Source organism: Siphateles boraxobius, unplaced genomic scaffold (genome assembly GCF_051911475.1).
Source record: "Siphateles boraxobius isolate OS27281-9 unplaced genomic scaffold, OSU_SipBor_1 130, whole genome shotgun sequence".
NCBI classification, from domain to species: Eukaryota; Metazoa; Chordata; class Actinopteri; order Cypriniformes; family Leuciscidae; genus Siphateles; species Siphateles boraxobius.
Window position 1 is genome coordinate 8,873,058 of NW_027508734.1, and position 18,723 is coordinate 8,891,780.

Genomic DNA, 18,723 nt, shown 5'->3' on the forward strand with positions numbered 1-18,723 from the left:
TTTACAGATCTTGGTCATCTGTTACACCAATTTTTTTTATAATCAATTGCACTATTTAAAACACTTAATAATTAAAGCATTATTTTAAAAGCAAAGACATGTTAAAGTATCTTGTTTTGTTTTGTTCACAGGACTGGCTTGAACATCAAAACACAAATCTTCACATTGAGAGTTGTAGGCGTCTTAGGAAACAGTGAGTGTTTTATGATTTGCTCCTATTGCTCATGTTCTCCTGTACCTAAGAATTCCTTAGGAGAATTTAACTCATTTAGGCTAACTTAACGAAAAGCCTTATATTTATTTTATTATAGATACCCTGACTGGAATGTTGAGTCTGTCTCAGTTTCAAGGTAAATACCTACCAAAATCAATCTAGAGCATTTAGGTCTAATATATGTATATATATATATATATATGTGTGTGTATCTTATACTTTAAGACAATTGTCCATTTAAATGTCCATCATCCACAGACCTGAGCCCAAATCAGAACACAGCAGCTCAAAGCGGCACACCCGATCACACTCATACTCCAGATCCCCCAGCCCGAAGCGGCACCATGACTCTTCAAGCCGTCGTAAACGATCCCGTTCACGCTCCCGATCCCGAAGCCCTAGGAGGTACCGGCGTAGCAGAAGTCACAGCCGGTCCCCCCATAGGAAGTCTCGAGGAAGTCCCTACAGACGAAGGTCCCGTAGTCCTCCATCTCAACGATCAAGGTCTCCAGTTTACAGTAGGCGCTCTCCTGCACGCCGTTTGAGTCCCCGCCGGAGCAGCCCGTCCCGGCAGCAGAGATCCAGCAGTAGTGAACGACTGGCCATGAAACTCATGTCATCAGGTATGATAATTTATTACAATGCTCTTGCAATGCAATGTATCATTTATTTTGCTTTCAAATCACTTGGTGTACTACTACATGAAGTTCTTTTTTTCCCCACAGCTGAGCTTTCCTCAATTACAGACAGTAATACTTTGAAGGCTGTGGTGAAGTCCTTGGCACCACACCTGCTGGCTGAGCTAGCAAAAAAGAAGAGTGTTTCCTCTACTTCCTCACCAAAGGGAAGCAGCAGTAGCTGGAAACGGCCTTCACCACCTAAGAGAACTGAATACTCCAAGTCAAGCAGAACCTCTGTAACAAAGACCCCCAGCACTCCGAAGGTACATCTTCATACAGCAGTTACATGCAGTTGTAAATGTGCTTGATCCTTCATTACTTTGGCTTTAAGGTCATTATATTGTTGTAATTGCTGCAGGGTCATTAGAAAACTCTTTTGAAAAAAAGGATAAGAGTATCTGTGCTAAAAATATGAAATCTAATTGCTATCTTTTTTTTTTTGCATGATATGAAGCCTAAAGCCAGGGATGCCCCGGGCACATCATGCTTGCTGAGGCTCATTGGACTTCCTCATGGCACTACCAACAAAGAACTGTCTGATGCCATTGAACCTTTTGGCAAGATTTACACTGCCATCCTCCTGAAGGCGATTCGAGAGGTAAACACTGCAATATTGTGAATTAATATAACAATTTAACATAACTTTTCTGTTTTAATTTATTCTAAAATGTAATTTATTCCTATAATGGCGAGATGAATTCTCAGCTTTAGGCTTGCTGCGATAGTCGGCCACACACTGATTAAATAACTTGCCCAGCCCTCCACCGTTGTTTTTTTTTTTTTTTTTTTAAGTAATAAAAATAATTTAGTTCCGTTAGAGAACACACACTACAATTAAAAACTGAACGTGCCTGCTTAATTTAGCGTGAGTCCCAGCACAGATCAGCAGCAGGAGTCAGATTTCACTTGACGAGAGTGAAGCAAAACTGCAAGCTTACTGACAACACGGTGGCGGAAGATTTGGTTTCAAAACAAAATGTAAAAGCACCTATTAGGCAATATTTTGAATTTAACCCCAGTGCTAATTGGGAACCTGCAAACATTGAGGCAATCTGTAAACTTTCCCTGATGAAGGTGGCAACTTCCAGTGGAAACACTTCTAATTTACACACACACCTTCAAGCGTACCACAGGAATGAGTCTGCCATGCTTAATCCTTTTGATAACACCATCTTGTTTATTTTGTTAATAAAAGTTCTATGTTTAATATAAGCGAGTTTGTCATTATACTGTTTTGTTGTTGCGTTTTTCATTAAGAGTAATAAGGAAATTGCCGCTAATTTGTGAAAGCAAACGTTTGTGATTATTCCTCTCTTCAGGCCTCTGTGTGTATGGAGAGAGAGGAGGATGCCAAAGCTTTGCTCAACTTTAAGAACCTGACAATTCGTGGTCAGGTCATTAAGATCTGCATGGAGAAGGTATGTTTGACTCTGTCAAGTCTACTTCGAGATGTGAACTATACCAAGCCCTGGCATTAAATCTGACCTGTGCGCTTTTGTAGGATGCAAGAGATGATGATGATAGGCGAAAACTTGTTAAGAAGTAAGTTCTCATGCATGCAGTCATTTTGCAGTGCATCTAAAAATAAAACAATTATTTTTTAAAGAGATATATATATATATATATATATATATATATATATATATATATATATATATATATATATATATATATATATATATATATGCCTGTTTTGAACATTTTACAAATGGTTCTGTGAATGTATTTGTGACTTATAGAAAAGAGGTGACTATGACAAAACCAACTCAGTCAGCGAAAGTAAAGGGTTCAAATCCAGTGAAGGGTTCAAATCCAGTGAAGGGTTCATATCCAGTGAAGGGTGCAAATCCAGTGAAGGGTGCAAATCCAGTGAAGGGTGCAAATCCAGTGAAGGGTGCAAATCCAGTGAAGGGTGCAAATCCAGTGAAGGCATCTCAGCCAGCTAAAGCAAAAGAGTTTCCAGGTTTCAAGACACCTCAAGTAACCAAGGGAAAACCGAATGACCCCAAAAAGATGGTACAGACAGCTAAAGTTAAACCCACTGTTAAGGGTTCAGGTAAGTTACTGCATCTTCCTTTGTTGTTGTTTCTGTGGTCATGTTGGACAATCTGTATAACATTTGTTTGTGTAATTTGGCAGAGACCGCAGTTGCCAAGAAGTTTTTAAAGAAGGTATGTTATTTGGTGTTCTCCCTCTAAACTGCATATACACATACTTATAATATATATATGTGTGTGTGTGTGTATATATATACATTTTTTACAAATAATAGCTACTTCCACCTTCTTTCTTTGACTACAGGAAGTACCCTGGAGGAAGAATGTAGTCGAGATTACGAATCTTCCAGAGGAAGGGGTTACTGAGGATGACCTTACCAATCTTGCTAAACCATATGGGTTAATTGCAACTCCTGTTATATCAATCACTCAAAAGAAGGTAATAAGATTAAAGGTGCTGTATGTAATTTTTTTGACTGTAATAAAGCATAAAAACACAATAATATGTTTGCAGAGATTTTGGAAACCTGCTAAGTTAAAATACGTGTTTAAAAAATGCTACAGCCAGTTACTTTGCTTTGAAATGTGCGTTCTCAATAGAATTTTGACATTAGTCGACATTTGTCGGAAAACGCAGCATATCGCAGCTATGGAAGCCTGCAAACAAACTAGATCAGAAATCTAAAATTTGGTAGCCTTGATATCCATCTAAAAAAATTAAATTGGCAAATTCTTTCCATGATAGTTAAACAATGATTTTCTGCTAAAGTTAGCTGAGGTATCCACACTACTAGAAGGGATGGATATGAGCTGGTTTATAATTTGCGAACAATAAAAACATTCCTAACGTATACATTAGCTGATTAACTTAGTGTAAGGCTCGTCGTCAATAGCGCTGATTCCTACTTCCTGTCTTTGTTGAATGACATACTGCAAAAATTACATAAATCTTTAATTTAAAAAATGGACGGTGTCTTTATTATATTGTTATTAGTATTTATTAATCATATTGTTTTATCATATTGTATTATGTATTTTAACAGTATTTTAATGTTTTTTTAGGCCTACCTGCAGATGGCCAACACAGAGGCAGTTGAAACAATGGTGAAGGCCTTCTCTGAGAACCCAGCTAAAGTGAAAGAGAAAGAGATAACCGTAAAGATGATGGTGCAACCTATAGACCTGAACTACACCGTGAGTGTGCACTCCATCTCTGTGTCACATTATGAAGAGGAAAAAATATTTTATAAATGTCCTAGAAACATAGAAATCGTTGGTTCTTACCCCAGTTTTATTAAAGCAACTGTTTGCAGTTTTGTGTATTTTTGCACCTTTAGAGCCCCCTATTACAGGCCACTTTGCACATGATATACATTTGACAGTGTCGAGTTCTACATTAAAAAAACATGGCTGGCTCTCAAGAGGCCGGGTTTTACATCGCCTCTACTAATTGCGTTTAGAGGTAAAGGTGTTTCCTGTTGAAGCAGAGTCCAATGGACTCTATACCTGGACAACACCGGGTGGTTAGTGCAGTTGTCATACCTTGTATGGTATGACTGTATAGGGCAGTCATGGCCTAATGGTAGCAGAGTTGGACTGGTGACCCAAAGGTTGCTGGTTCAATTCCAGTACCGGCAGGAATATGACTGAGGTGTCCTTGAGCAAGGCACCTAACCCCCAATCGCTCCCCGGGCGCCACTCAAGGCTGCCCGCTGCTCCGGGTGTGTGTATCCACGTTTGCAGTGTGTGTGTGTTCACTACTCACTACTCTGCTCCTAATGTGTGTGCACTTACTTGGATGGGTTAAATGCAGAGGTCAAATTCCAAGTATGGGTTACCATACTTGGCCAGCACGTGTCACTTTCACTTTCACTTGTAGACATTTTCAACAGGTAGAATTTGTTGAACGCATCGATGGAAGGGAGAGATGCCAACATCTTTCTTCCTTCAGACAAAAAGTCAGTGATGAAGGACTGAAATAATTCAGTCGTTATTTCAGTGAGGATTTCAGTTAATTTGTTTGGGTCAGAAATCCCTTCAGTTGACCAGGAAAATACCTTTTAGTAGAGAGAGCAGCAGTCAGTCGATTTAAAGAGCGACACCAAATTGCGACACCTCAATAACTCCTTGCTCTCTGCGTTCGTTGTGATTGAGTGTGATGACTGAATATCCTCAGTTGTCTGACTACGACGTAAAATTACTTCAATTAGCCTCAACTCATCTGTGCGAAACCGGGTTTTCAGAACTGCTGCCTTGTAAATCAAGTACCAAAATCGGCTCCACGTGGAGAATGACATCAGGCTTGCGCTGTCCAACATTGAACCATGAATTGTGAAATTGCCACATAAAAGGAGAGGCTTTTGGGAGGCTTTAGTTCCAAAAGTTTGAGAACCTCTGGTGTAGAGTATTACAGAGTTTTCAACTCTGGCCCTCGAGGTCCACTTTCCTCCAGAGTTTTGCTTTAACCTTGATCGAACACACCTCCCTGTAACTTTCTAGTAAGTCTGAAGACCTTGAATGGCTTGTTTAGGTGTGTTTGATTAGAGTTGGATATCACAAGCTAGCAGAGATGGGCTTTGAAGGTTTCAAAGTTTCAAAGCTTACTTGCCATGAGTTGTATTTATTTGCATGCTGTCCTGATACAGCACTGTAAGAAGACTTTTGACATCCCAGAGAAACTGCAAAACTCTGAGATAGGTATGCCATTGATAAGATTATAGCCTACGTTGCTGTCTTTCATAAATAACACTGGCAGGTAGGTTTTTCTCTCCTGAAACGGACAGCTACCGTCAAGACCAAACAGTTTGCAAAATCATGGTCACTTTTTTTTATTTGTAGATTCCTCTGTCCACATTCTCTTAGGTCTCTTGGACTCTTTCATGATGTCTGTACTAATAATACTCCTTCATTAAAGCTATGTTGGTGTGACATATTGTGTGACGTACTGCTGTAAAGCAATCCACTCTTTTCACTGAATTTCGTCCCTATTCATGAATTACTTACAGTTGTTTTAAATACTGGCAAAATGGGCTCTCTTTGTTGTCTATAAAAGAGAGTGCATAACGTCTCAAGTACATTTATACTCTTGATTAATACTGGTTAGTACTGACCAACTGTTTTATCCTTTTCTTCCCAAAGGAGTCAATTTTCAGAGTGCTCATGGGACTGGAGAACTCACCTGTAAGTAAATGCTGAAGAGATAACACTGACTTAAAATAAAATTAAATAACTTGTATCATGTCTCAGACTTATTCTATAGTGAATGTTTTTCCCCTTCTGACCACAGGAAATCATCACATTGCCAGAACGCCTTCTCATTGTTAGTAATGTACCAAAAACACTTGTGGCAATCAAAGAAGTAGAGACCGTAATCAAACGCTACGGTAGCTTCAAGAAGGTTTTGCCTCTAAATGGCAGGGTAAGAAACTCAAATTTAACTTTGATATTTATTAAACCTAAATCTTATTTTTACTTGCATAATATCTGCAGATCTATTTCTATTATTCAAAGAAAGTATAAGATCTCAGCTGACTGTTTTTATATTGTTTTTAATTTTCTTTCTATCTCAGATGATTTTTGAAATGGAGAATGCTGCTATGGCTAGGGCTATTTTCATCCGCTTCCTTAAGTTTCGTTGTATAGTCCAGAACAATACCCTCAACTTCCAACTGGCAAAACCAATCAAGGTAGTTTAGCAGGTTTTGTTAGCCATTTGTATGTGTAGCATCACTTGTGTCACTGTGGCAATTAATAACTTAACATGTTATTTATTTAACAGCTGAAAAAGAAGCCAGATGCAAAAGGGTAAGAGGGGAAGAACAAAATATTTAGCTTTTATTTATACAATGATTCTGGAAATTTCAAAATAACTTTCTCCTTTTAGAACGAAGCCTCCTGGTCAATCAGCAGCAACAGGAAGTAAACCTAATACGGTCAAATCTAAAAAGCCAGTGGCTGCGGCAGCAGCTTCTGGTGCATCTACTACATCTACTGTGCGTAGTGAAGAAAAGTTGAAGTTGAAAACTGAAGTTACTGCAGCTCGCAAAGACATTGCAGTTGGAATGTCTGTTAATGCAGAAACACCTACTCCTGAGATGAAAGCAAAGATGGATACCCAAGCTGTTACTGAAACTGTCATAGTGACCCCGGAGACTGAATCTGTGAAAAAAGAGCATGAGGCTAAATCCTTAGTTCCCAGTGCAGAACCTGAGTCTGTGAACAAGGAGCTTGAAATTGGATCCTCTGTTCCCTCTTTAGAATCTGCCGTTTCAGTTGAGTCTGGGAAAGCAGAGCTTGAAGTTGAATCATCTGTTCCTGCTTCAGAATCTGCCGTTTCAGTTGAGTCTGGGAAAGCAGAGCTTGACGTTGTATCATCTGTTCCTGCTTTACAATCTGCAGTTTCAGTTGAGTCTGGGAAAGCAGAGCTTGACATGGAATCATCTGTTCCTGCTTCAGAATCTGCCGTTTCATTTGGGTCTGAGAAAGCAGAGCTTGAAGTTGAATCATCTGCTTCTGCATCAAAATCTGCTGTTTCAGTTGAATCTGTGAACATGGAGAATGTAGTTGGATCCTCTGTTCCTGCTTCTGAATCTGGGAAAACAGCGCTTGAAATTACATCCTCTGTTCCTGCTTCAGAATCTTTAGTTGAATCTGGGAAAACAAGTCTCGAATTGGCATCCTCAGGAGAATCCACTGTTTTGGTGACGTCTGCAAAAGCAGAGTATGAATTGGCTTCTTCAGAATCCGTTGTCTTATTTGACACAACTGATCAGACAGTGACTTCATTCGCGCACAACAATCAGAATCTCATACAGGCTGAAGATGCTCCCAATGAATTGGTTCCTACATCTGTGGAAGAAAGCAAAATTGACAATGAAAAGCAAGAAGACGACAAGAATATTGAGTCCAAGTCAGAAATGGATATTGTTGCTTCAGCTATTAGCAGTGAGGAAACGGCAGTAGAGGCCATGGAGACACAGAGTCCAGAAGAACCTTCCAAAGGCACTGATGTCAAAGAGAAAGCATGTGGACAACAGGAGCTCAAGATCAACAATGAGGGCCAATCGAATGACTTGACAGTAGCACCAACTGAATCTTTAGAGGCGGACATTAACCATGAGTCAAGTAGTCAATCTGAACCTGCTGTCATTGCATCTGACTCCATTTCAACCTCAAATTCTGCCTCTGATCTGCCCTCCACTTCTGATCAAACTGTCAGTAATTCATCTGTCACAGTTAATTGTGCCTCAAACCTTCCCCAAACAGTGCCTGAGCCCTTCCAGGTTGACAATGATTCTCTGGACTTTCCTCCGGTTACGCAGGAAATTTTGAAGGCCCTTGAATTAGCTGTCCATCAGTGTCGCTTACAGTCTTCATTAAAACGTGCTGAAGAGGAAGCCAAACAGAAGGCAGAGATGGAGAAAAAAGCTGCAGAAAAGACAACCACAAAAGGTCCATCAAGCTCAAAGAAACCTGCTCAAGCAATGAAGAAAACCATTCAAGCAGAGAAAGAGAAAAAGTCTCAGAACTCCGGGTCCAGAAGTAGGCCTCTGGACACCTCATCCCCAGAGAAGGAGTCAGCTTCTAGGCACAGGAACAGGGGTAATTCTGAAGAAGATGGTCCTACCACCAGGCGTGGTGGATCATCCTCCCGAAGAAGTAGGCGGGAATCCAGCCCTCCATCAAAGCGATCAAGGGGGCATGATTTTGATCGCAGGGTGAGAAGGACCATATATAAATATATATTTTTCAGACTGTTTTTATTTTGATGGTTCTGTTTCTTCAGTTGCGAAATTGCTCTGAAATGTTAATATTTTGGCTTGATTTGTTGTTTTTGCTTTTTTTATAGAGTCATAGCAAAAACTCACAACCCTCAAGGAGTCACTCAAAAACAAGGCCAACCGAAAAGGTAAGCTTCAACATTGAAAACGCTTGCGATCTAATAACTGGAAAAATGACTTTGCTGATAAGGAATTTCTGCTTTCCAGGAAACAGATGAAGAAACTTTTCCATTTAACATTGATGAGTTTGTCACCGTTGACGAAGTAGGGGATGATGCAGAGGACACTGTGGCCTCAAACGCAGAGTCTTCGGCCAGGGACGAGAAGATTCAGGATGAACCCGATCCCCATTCTATCGTCTCTCCTAATACAGAGTCAAGACAAGCTAATACACCAGAACATACTGATAAGACTATACCTTCTGAGACAGGGGAACCTGGAGTTATTGAATGTATGGTCAAAATGGACACCAAGACTGAAGAAACGACGCCAGTTGCGGAAGTGGTCGCATCTCAAAAGTCAGAAGAGCATGAGTCTCAGGAAGAGAGTGTTGATAAACTGCTGGGAACAGATGGGATGGAAACTATCGTTGTTAAGAGCGAGACAACAGAGCTTTGTACTGTAGCAGAAAGTGCTTCAGCCAATATGGATGCCAATGTTGAGACCCTTTCAACCATGAAAGAAAGCACTGACGTTGGGGTCTTGGATGAATTTGAGCCAAGCCAGTCAGTTTCCTCCTCTCCTTCACAGAAGGAAGGCTGCCCACCAACTTCTGCAGAAACTTTAGTGAAATCAGAAGATGGCCAACCCAAACAGCCTGAAACATTTGCCCCAGAGACGGACAGTAAAGATGGGGCAACTGTGATCTCTGAACTTCCATCCCATGATGCTTTGGTTACTCTTGATGAGGTCAGCGAGGGTGAGGAAGATTATCTTGATGAATCAAATGAGGATCAGCGTTCAAAGGCTCATGAAGTACCTGAGGGACTTTTAACAGTTGATGAGGTTGGAGAAGATGAAATGGGGGGTGAAGAATACCAGTTGGACAAAGAACTTCAAGGCCTGGTCACGTTGGATGAGATTGTTGATGAAGAGGAGGAATTTGATTCATTTAACCCTGAGGTCAGATCTTTTTGGCCACCATTTAAATTGTATTCAAACCCATTATTAAGGCTACCTTGGTTTGGTTTAGTTCTTTCCTGTATGTTTACATGGCCTTTTTTTGTCTTTTCAGACTCTTGTAACCTTGGATGAGGCCAAAGGTGACGATGAGGAGATTGAGGAATTGGCGCAAAGTGAAGCCAAGCCAACCAGTCCTAGAAGCACAACACTAATCCTACCAGAGGAGCATGTGAAATCACCAAGCCACGAAGAGGATTCATGTGACCTGGAAGAGCTCCGCAAGATGAATTTTGTAACTGTGGATGAAGTTGGGGAGGAGGAAGACGAACAACTACCTAGTGAAGAGATCAAAGAGGAGAAGCAAGCTAAAAAGAGAGCTACAAAAGCCAAAAAGAGAGCTCGTCAGACCCCAGGTGAGTAAAAGATTGAAAGGAGGGTTTTTTTTAAGTCTAAACGGCATGTGGGTTTTGTAATTACTGTTGTCCCCTCTTTACTCTTAGTAAGGCGATCCACAAGGGGTAAAAGAGGGGCGACAAAGAGTGCTGAGGAAGCAGAGGAGCCCGAGATGAGCGTTGAGTGTGAACCAGCGGCAGATGCTTCCATAAGCGAGAGTCCTCCTGCAGCTCTAGAATCCATGGATCTTAATTTTAAGCCAGAACCGCAAAAGGCTGAAACAGCTCCAGATTCATTGTGTCTGGAGGTCTCTTCAGGATCAGAAGAGGACAGGCCTAGAGCTAAAGATGATGACAATTCTGCGAAGTCAGAAAGTGATATTGTTGGCACACCAGTCCCTAATAAAAAGTCCACTATCAAAGGTTTTCAAACTCATAGACAACTACTTTACATCACATATTAATATATTTTAGCTGGGGGTTTTTGTACCATTGCATGTTCTCACTTATACCTTTCCTTCATTTTAATTTGCAGAAGAGTCCAAGCAACGTCGGGAGAATGAGTCGATACAGGAACCCGAGGTTAAAAAGGCCCGCTCTCAATCCCCTGTGATTGAAGACTTCACCTTGCCCCCGTTTAGCCCGGACAATCCCGCTGGTAAGAGATCCACTACAAATGACACTAACATCAGCTCTAAATTATTGGCTTTCTATAACCAAAAAGGCTTTGTTTGATAATGCTGTAAACAATGACTGAATCATATGCTTTATCACATCACCTCCAAGCTGAATTTTTTTTTTTTTTTGTTATATATATTTTTTTGTTATCTGTGTTTCATAGGGGTTGACTTTGTGGTGCCCAAGACAGGTTTCTTCTGCAGACTCTGCTCTTTGTTCTATGGCAATGAGGAAACTGCTAAGAAAAGTCACTGTAGTAGCCTAAGGCATTACCAGAACATGGAGGTACAAGTTACGATTTAATTTCTGAATGTTAATTGCACCTTATTTACTTGCTGGTATTAAATATTATTTGAAGTGCTGTTAAAGTCCATTCTGAACACTTACATTTATTTATAGTTACCTTTGATCCTCTTTCTCACCCTCCTCCAGAAATACTACAAGAAGCTCAAGTCTCAGCAGACAACGTCCAGTCAAAGTTCTGCATCTGAATAGCCCCTATCAAGTCTTTTTTTTTTTTTTCATCAAAGTTAACAGATGGGTCCAATTATTTTGTTGTAAAATTTTATTAATTTGTCTTGTTGAAATACTTTGCCTCATGCTAAATAAACATAATCAGTTAAAGTCTCTATATGTGCTTCATTAGTTTGAAATGTCTATAATATTGTGATGTCTGCATTATGATGACAAATATAAGATTTTCAGAATGATCACTGGAATGCCTGATGATGTCTGAAATGTCTCAAGACCTGTTTCAGTAATATTAAAAAAGAACTGAGACGGGTACCAAGGTCTTCTCACGTTCCCCTGTGATTTAAGACTTCATCTTGTCCCCGTTTAGCTCAGATTACCCCACTGGTAAAAGAGCTCACATCAGTGTGAGATGTACCATAATCAAGAACATTACCATGCAACGTAGAATGTACCGTTTTTATCAGTATATGATTTGCACGCTTAATTGTTGTATCTTTTAGTTGTATTGCATCTTAACTTTTGTTGCCATTACATCTGTGCTGAATAAACAGTTCATATTTCATAAGGGAAATTCCATTTTAACTAGTAAATGTTGATAGTTGTAAATGTCTGTTATACAGTTTGTGTAGCAACAATTTTCATTCTAATTACTAGTAAATTACACAAAGAAATGGCAAATAACAAATTGAATGAGTATTTTCTTGTTAAATGTTCTCCAATAATCTTTGTTTTATTTACAACTTTAAAAAAACAAATTTTCTGCTTTTCTTTTCGGTACTGATTAAATATCCCATGGCACAATATTCATCAGTTAACTGACTTCATTTTCAAATAGTAGTGCAGTTATGCCGCCACAAATTTAGGCTGACCATGTGACAATTATGAACACAATACATTTTATTCCATTCCATTTTATTTAGAGAACAAGAGCAATGGACAGAAAGCTACACAAAAAGCCTTTACCTTACATATTTGGTTTTTGCATAGAATCACTGCTCATTACACATAAGGATAGGAACGTTGTAATATAGCCTTTAACGTGTCATTTTGCTTGGCTTCTTCAATGGTTTTCACTTCTATTCCAGATAGGAATGGAAGTCTGCCGTGGCGCGACCCCAGCTGAACAGCCAATGAAGTAACTGCTTGTTTTCAAACATGTTTGAGTGACTTTCAGGCAGACGAAGCAGAATTCTACCCTGCAGCGATTACATATGATATTCTTGCACCCTGTTGTGTCGTGCTCCACAAGATTGCCACAAGTGGGGCAAGCCCGCATGGAGGGACAACTCACATTCTTAACTGCAGGTAGTATTATATTACGACATTTTGCCAGCTTTTCAATGTCGGGATTGGTGCAGCCAGGGTTGTCACAGCGGTCAGATCGAGGGCCTGGACCTTCCCACTCTCTCATACACTGCCAGCAGAACTGATATGTCCGACCCATCTCAGCCGTGCAGATTGTGCAAATGGCACAGAGGTTGGTAATGTCTGCTCTCTCAACAAATGTTTTACAGCCAGGACACTGAAGGTAAATAGATAAAGTTAAAGATCAAGGAATGGAAAAGAAGCATATATTTTCTAAGTAACATTTTAAAGGGGGAAATATCATGAAAATCTGACTTTCTTCGTGTCTAAGTGCTATAATCGGGTCACCGGTGCATCTACCAACCCAGAAAACGTGAAAAGTGACAACCCAACTCTGTTTTGGTAAGCCTTTCTCTGCAAGCATGTCAAAAGAGAAGTCGATTAGATTTCGCTCCCCTTCTGATGTATAATATTATTATAATATTATCGACCCTAAATCTGCACGTTTCCACCCACGGCGGTTCTAACGCAATGGCAAAAGTTCGAGCAAAACATGCCATCTCTCGCTCAGGCTTCATCCTTGTGGTATTTTGACCAAAAAATGTCACAACTGGGGAACTGTGACAACTTGTGTAAAAGTTAAACATGATGGTGCATGCAAGTCGATGATATGAATCAATTTAACTCCACGACAACTACTTAAATGTATCCACTAACCATTCAAAAACGTCCAGGTGTTTCTAAAAGTTGCAATCTTTTCCTAGGCTGCACTCCGCTACTGGTTATTTCTGAGATTTAGGATGAGTGAGATTATTCGCATGTTTTGTTATTGCCAGTGTTGTGCCGAATTTCATCCCCCTGACAAATTATTACCCCCCTCGTTGAAGTCAGTCCCTGATTGCCTAATCCTAACCCCTCCCCCACAACTAATCCTTAACCTACCAATAGGGGGGTAATAATTTGGCGGTGGTCGAAATTCTGCACAACACCTGAATATCTGAAGCCCATGGCCCTGTTCTGAACAGGACGGGGAGCAGGAGCTCATTTGCATTTAAAGGGACACACAAAAACACCGCGTTTTTGTTCACACCCAAAAAGGGTCACATTTCACAAGCTACTAAATGATCTGGGGAGTATTTTGAGCTGAAATTTCACAGACAGATTCTGGGGACACCATAGATTTATATTACATCTTGTGAAAAGGGGCATAATATGTCACCATTAATTTAAAAAAAATTGCATCCTTACATATATGAATATACAAGGATGCAATTATTTTGGGATACATGCATCTCAGTATGCACAGGTAACTCACTGTTTTGTGTTCGCAGTACTCAGCTGCAGCCAGGACAGCCATTGTCTCTTCAAAATGGCTCTGTTCCTCTTGTGTCAGTACAGCCAACCTCCGCACCTCCACATAGGGCCATTCTGCATTGCATCTTTGTACTGTGTCATCTTTAAGTGCAGGGCACAAAAACTTGTGCTGACCCTGAGAATGAAAGGCAGAAATAATTATAGATTACTGTAAGTATGTGCCTGTTAACAAGTAATGATTCTTTATTCTAAATACCTGGTCAAGTAGACTGCGACACCACCCAGTCAGTGACTGTGGAGTGACAGCATGGCCACATGACATCTCAGCACGACGAGTCTCAGGGTCATCATCCCCGGCTGAATATACAAGTTAATTGGTGCTGAGATGGTTTGTGTAAAGCTTTTTGAATATTTTTATACTTAACTACAAACTTAATTGAACTTGACTTCTACTAAGCAATGGATGCACATGCAGTTGCCATAATAACTGCTTAAAATCACAAGGAAATTCAGTACTATTGACAATACAAGCTTCTATATGCAAAAACCTTTGGCCATTGCTTGTGCAGGCAGTGTGCTTGGCTTCATTTCAAGAGTGAATCAACTGATTCGTCATTTAAATTTGTATTATTTGTTGATTTACAATGAACAAAATTATAAATGCAACACTTTTGTTTTTGCCCCATTTTCAAGATCTAAGATGTTTTATATGTACGCAAAAGGTCTATTTCTCTCAAATATTGTTCAAAAATTGGTGTTAGTGAGCACTTCTCCTTTGCCAAAATAATCCATGCACCTCACAGGTGTGGCATATCAAGATGCTGATTAGACAGCATGATTATTGCACAGGTGTACCTAAGGCTGGCCACAATAAAAGGCCACTCTAAAATGTGTAGTTTTATCACACAGCACAATGCCACAGATGTCGCAAGTTTTGAGGGAGCGTGCAATTGGCATGCTGACTGCAGGAATGTCCACCAGACCTGTTGCCCGTGAATTGAATGTTCATTTCTCTGGCATAAGCTGTCTCCTAAGGTGTTTCAGAGAATTTGGCAGAACATCCAACCGGCCTCACAACCGAAGACCACGCCATCCAGCATCTTCACCTCTAAGATCGTCTGAGACCAGCCACCCGAACAGCTGCTGCAACAATTGGTTTGCATAACTAAATAATTTCTGCACAAACTGTCAGAAACCGTCTCAGGGAAGCTCATCTGCATGCTCGTCGTCCTCATCGGGGTCTCGACCTGACTGCAGTTTGTCGACGTAACCGACTTAAGTGGGCAAATGCTCACATTCGATGGCGTCTGGCACTTTGGAGAGGTGTTCTCTTCATGGATGAATCCCGGTTTTCACTGTACAGGGTAGATGGCAGACAGCGTGTATGGCGTTGTGGGGTGAGCAGTTTGCTGATGTCAAGTTTTTGGATCAAGTGGCCCATGGTGGCGGTGGGATTATGGTATGGGTAGGCGTATGTTATGGACAACGAACACAGGTGCATTTAATTGATGGCATTTTGAATGCACAGAGATACCGTGACGAGATCCTGAGGCCCATTGATGTGCCATTCATCCAGGACCATCACCTCATGTTACAGCATGATAATGCACGGCCCCATGTTGGAAGGATCTGTACACAATTTCTGGAAGCTGAAAAAATCCCAGTTCTTGCATGGCCAGCATACTCACCGGACATGTCACCCACTGAACATGTTTGGGATGCGAATACGACAGTGTGTTCCAGGTCCTGCCAATATCCAGCAACTTCACACAGCCATTGAAGAGGAGTGGTCCAATATTCCACAGGCCACAATCAACAACCTGATCAACTCTATGCAAAGGAGATGTGTTGCACTGCGTGAGGCAAATGGTGGTCACACCAGATACTGACTCATTTTCGGACATGAACATTTCGAACAAAATACATGTTTTTAAGATGATGACTGAAGATGTAATAGCCTATGCTACTACTGTCGGAAACTTTTCACATGGAATACTCTTTCTATTTTAAAAGCAGCATAAAGGCTACATTGCTCAGTATTCAGTAAGTAGTAGCATCTAGATTATGTTGCGGTAAGAGAAGCAGCTGTTGTGCTATTTAATACTAGTTTTATGGATTGAAATTGTCCAGTAGGCCTACTGTAGGCCTATACAAAATAAAAACTCTGAAAAGCGAGCCTTGTGCAACATGAAGAATAATTCTGAGTAATTTACAATTGGTTTGATACCTTGAGGCCAAATAGTGTTGTAGTTTAATGGATTTACAGTAGCCCTATTGCATACATTTAACGTTCCAAAATTATTATAAAACATGTGAAATGCTAATTCCAAAAACAGAGCCATGTGCAAGGAAAGGGATATTTTTCTGAACATTTTACTTTTAGTTTGATATCATAATGTCATGGTTAAATTGATTTATAGGGAGATTTAATATTTTATTTCATGAAATTAGCCTTGTGCTATATTTGGGTTGGTTTGGGCTGAAAAAAATTAAATTGCCAGAGAGTTTAATGGGTATGAAACCGAATATCTAGCGAATCTAACTTTACAGCCGTTGGGATTATTGAGACATAGCACACTTGTTTTCAGTTTCTCTCTGCCTCCTTAAAATATAAACGAATATAAATACATTTTTATAAACAGTAGTAAATACATACTTATGTCATCCTGGCGCGTTACAAACTTCAGCGTTGTGTCATTGGGGTCGTAGCGTTTTTCTTCGTTCTGTTGTTCCGTCATTTTTCGGTCCAACAGTTCAAATCGGTTTAGAAATGAAACTAAGACTAATGTTGACAGTGTTTTGTTCTCTTTCCAGTTTGTCACATGGATTCTCGACGGAGGGGGCGGGGGGCGTTTGAACTGACGCGCTACAGCGATCTGTCACATTTAAAAGCGCCAAAACGTTGGAAATATTGACAGAATCGGACAGTTGAGAATTTGTTCCATATCAAAAGTAACCTTCTTTGTCTAGTCTGTCGGTGTCAGTGTCCTCTTTGGCCGCGATTTTTCTGCATGGTCCAATCAGTAGTTAAGAACCTGAACTTGCTTATAGTAATTCGGAAATTAGTGCACATGAGTGAAAAAAAAAACAGCACAGAAGAATGTCTAATTTAGCGTGAGATTTCTTTCTTGAGCGTGAGACCGTGAGATTGAGGCTGAATGCGTGAGTGTCACGCCAGATGCGTGAGAGTTGGCAACCCTGTTTAACAGCTATTACACACAGAACATATTTAGAACAAACACAGAAAAAAAAAACGACAAAATTAGCTTCCGTATTAGCTAAAATGGAACAGCCTTGCCGTGGATATTTAGGATACGGTTTGCTTATAAGCATCTGAGAATAATAAAATGATGTTATTATATTTCCTTTATTAGAAAACGCCAATTATTATTGCCTATTTATATACAGTAGGCGTAATGGGCTATTTTTCTATCAGGGCGTCAACAAAAATCCCTTGCATAAAAACAGAAAGTGAAACTTCCACGTTTTATACGGCGTTTTGCAGTAGCCTAACTTGTTTTATAGGTGTTCTCCTAAAATGGGAAAGATTTACCAGATCATGGTGGTTGGAATAAAGGGGGAGAAAAAAACGGTTGATGTTGCGACGTCAGAGGAAGATTTCAACAAAATGACTATTTTGGCATTCAAAAAGAAAGTTGCAGAAAAATTGCCCGGTCAAGCAGGTAAGATCGAATGCTAATATTTAACATAGGCTGTAGCTACTCAACTCTAGTAAAATTTAATAGGCTATGCCTTTCTTAAAAAGTTTGTGAAAGTATAGGTCTAGGCCATTTCCTGGTCACATATAGCCTAGGCTATAACCGGTGGTGACATCGGCAAAAATATGTTAGATATATTCTTTAGTAATTAAGCTATCCTTTTAATAAGAATGTGGATAAAATAAAATAAGTGAATGTTCTTTTTACCAATTTAAAATCTACATTATAAAAACAATAATTCAAAAATAGATTAAGCTTAAATTTGTTTTTCCCTAGATAAATAATGTTTTTAAAAAATCATATACAACCATTGCAGTTGGGCCACCTGACTTAGCAACTAATTTGACATTGAACAGCTTCAACTTGGATGCCTGGATTAGCTTTTGCCTATCAAGTTCGTATAAAATTTTTAAATACAACAAATAAGTTTGATAAAATAGCATTTTCCTACTGTTTACCTGTCATTGAAAGTGTATCCACCATACTTGAAAGTAGTTCTTTTTTACTAGTATTTGAGAGAGATCTTCAAACCTTATTATTCAGAATTTTGACTGACATGTTTAGACAGCTCATTATGAAATGGATGTAATGAATTAAATGTAAAATAGCCTGTATGTAGGCCTAAATGTTTAACCTTCTTTATCCTATCAGGGGATGATCCATCGTCCCTGAGACTGCTGTACACAGATAAACAACTAGAGGACAACGATACGTTTCTTGACCACCAAATTAAGGATCGCTCCACCCTCTTCATGGTCTTGCGTTTACCTGGAGGTTGCATGAGAAGAATTCGAGTCTCTGCCGGAATCATCAACTTTTAGGCAGACTCACAGAGACTTTTGTTGATCAATATGTTATTATGTGTGTGGAATCTGTAGGCTATGCTATTGTAAATTAAGTGGCTTTGTCTTACACATATCGGGGAGAATGGGAGAACAATATGAAACAGGCTCAGGTATTTTATCGATGAAGAAAAGTCTCTGACTTGTGATTGCTATTTTTTTTTTTCTTGAAGTGGTCAAATTAATAAACCAACGTTTACTTTCTT

General features: G+C 39.8%; 3 protein-coding genes across 10 annotated transcripts in view; 2 read left to right on the forward strand and 1 right to left on the reverse strand.

Annotated features, from left to right (window-relative positions):
• znf638 (zinc finger protein 638) overlaps positions 1–11,492 on the forward strand; it is a 36,477-nt gene extending 24,985 nt beyond the window's left edge. For all 8 annotated transcript variants that reach the window (XM_077227713.1, XM_077227720.1, XM_077227717.1 and 5 more), the window contains 23 exons: positions 132–193; positions 312–350; positions 473–837; positions 940–1,157; positions 1,349–1,492; positions 2,214–2,312; positions 2,396–2,436; positions 2,634–2,950; positions 3,034–3,065; positions 3,196–3,330; positions 3,954–4,085; positions 6,030–6,071; positions 6,178–6,309; positions 6,461–6,577; positions 6,670–6,695; positions 6,775–8,608; positions 8,740–8,799; positions 8,879–9,793; positions 9,906–10,206; positions 10,294–10,608; positions 10,721–10,843; positions 11,027–11,148; positions 11,296–11,492. In XM_077227713.1, the coding sequence (XP_077083828.1) occupies positions 132–193; positions 312–350; positions 473–837; positions 940–1,157; positions 1,349–1,492; positions 2,214–2,312; positions 2,396–2,436; positions 2,634–2,950; positions 3,034–3,065; positions 3,196–3,330; positions 3,954–4,085; positions 6,030–6,071; positions 6,178–6,309; positions 6,461–6,577; positions 6,670–6,695; positions 6,775–8,608; positions 8,740–8,799; positions 8,879–9,793; positions 9,906–10,206; positions 10,294–10,608; positions 10,721–10,843; positions 11,027–11,148; positions 11,296–11,358 (5,634 nt within the window). In that variant the 3' untranslated portion in view covers positions 11,359–11,492. The remainder of the gene's footprint in view (positions 1–131; positions 194–311; positions 351–472; positions 838–939; positions 1,158–1,348; positions 1,493–2,213; positions 2,313–2,395; positions 2,437–2,633; positions 2,951–3,033; positions 3,066–3,195; positions 3,331–3,953; positions 4,086–6,029; positions 6,072–6,177; positions 6,310–6,460; positions 6,578–6,669; positions 6,696–6,774; positions 8,609–8,739; positions 8,800–8,878; positions 9,794–9,905; positions 10,207–10,293; positions 10,609–10,720; positions 10,844–11,026; positions 11,149–11,295) is intronic.
• A 740-nt stretch (positions 11,493–12,232) lies between these two features.
• On the reverse strand, positions 12,233–17,140 carry LOC143736939 (uncharacterized). Its single transcript, XM_077227748.1, has 4 exons — positions 16,613–17,140; positions 14,213–14,313; positions 13,958–14,131; positions 12,233–12,859 (listed from the first exon to the last, which is right to left on the reverse strand). The coding sequence occupies exons 1-4, from the start codon at positions 16,692–16,694 to the stop codon at positions 12,398–12,400; spliced, it is 819 nt and encodes a 272-aa protein (XP_077083863.1). The 5' UTR covers positions 16,695–17,140; the 3' UTR covers positions 12,233–12,397.
• Positions 17,141–17,406: 266 nt separating this feature from the next.
• On the forward strand, positions 17,407–18,634 carry LOC143736945 (uncharacterized). Its single transcript, XM_077227755.1, has 2 exons — positions 17,407–17,639; positions 18,327–18,634. Exons 1-2 carry the CDS (start codon positions 17,495–17,497, stop codon positions 18,494–18,496), a joined length of 315 nt encoding a protein of 104 aa, XP_077083870.1. The 5' UTR covers positions 17,407–17,494; the 3' UTR covers positions 18,497–18,634.
• The last annotated feature ends 89 nt before the right edge of the window (positions 18,635–18,723 follow it).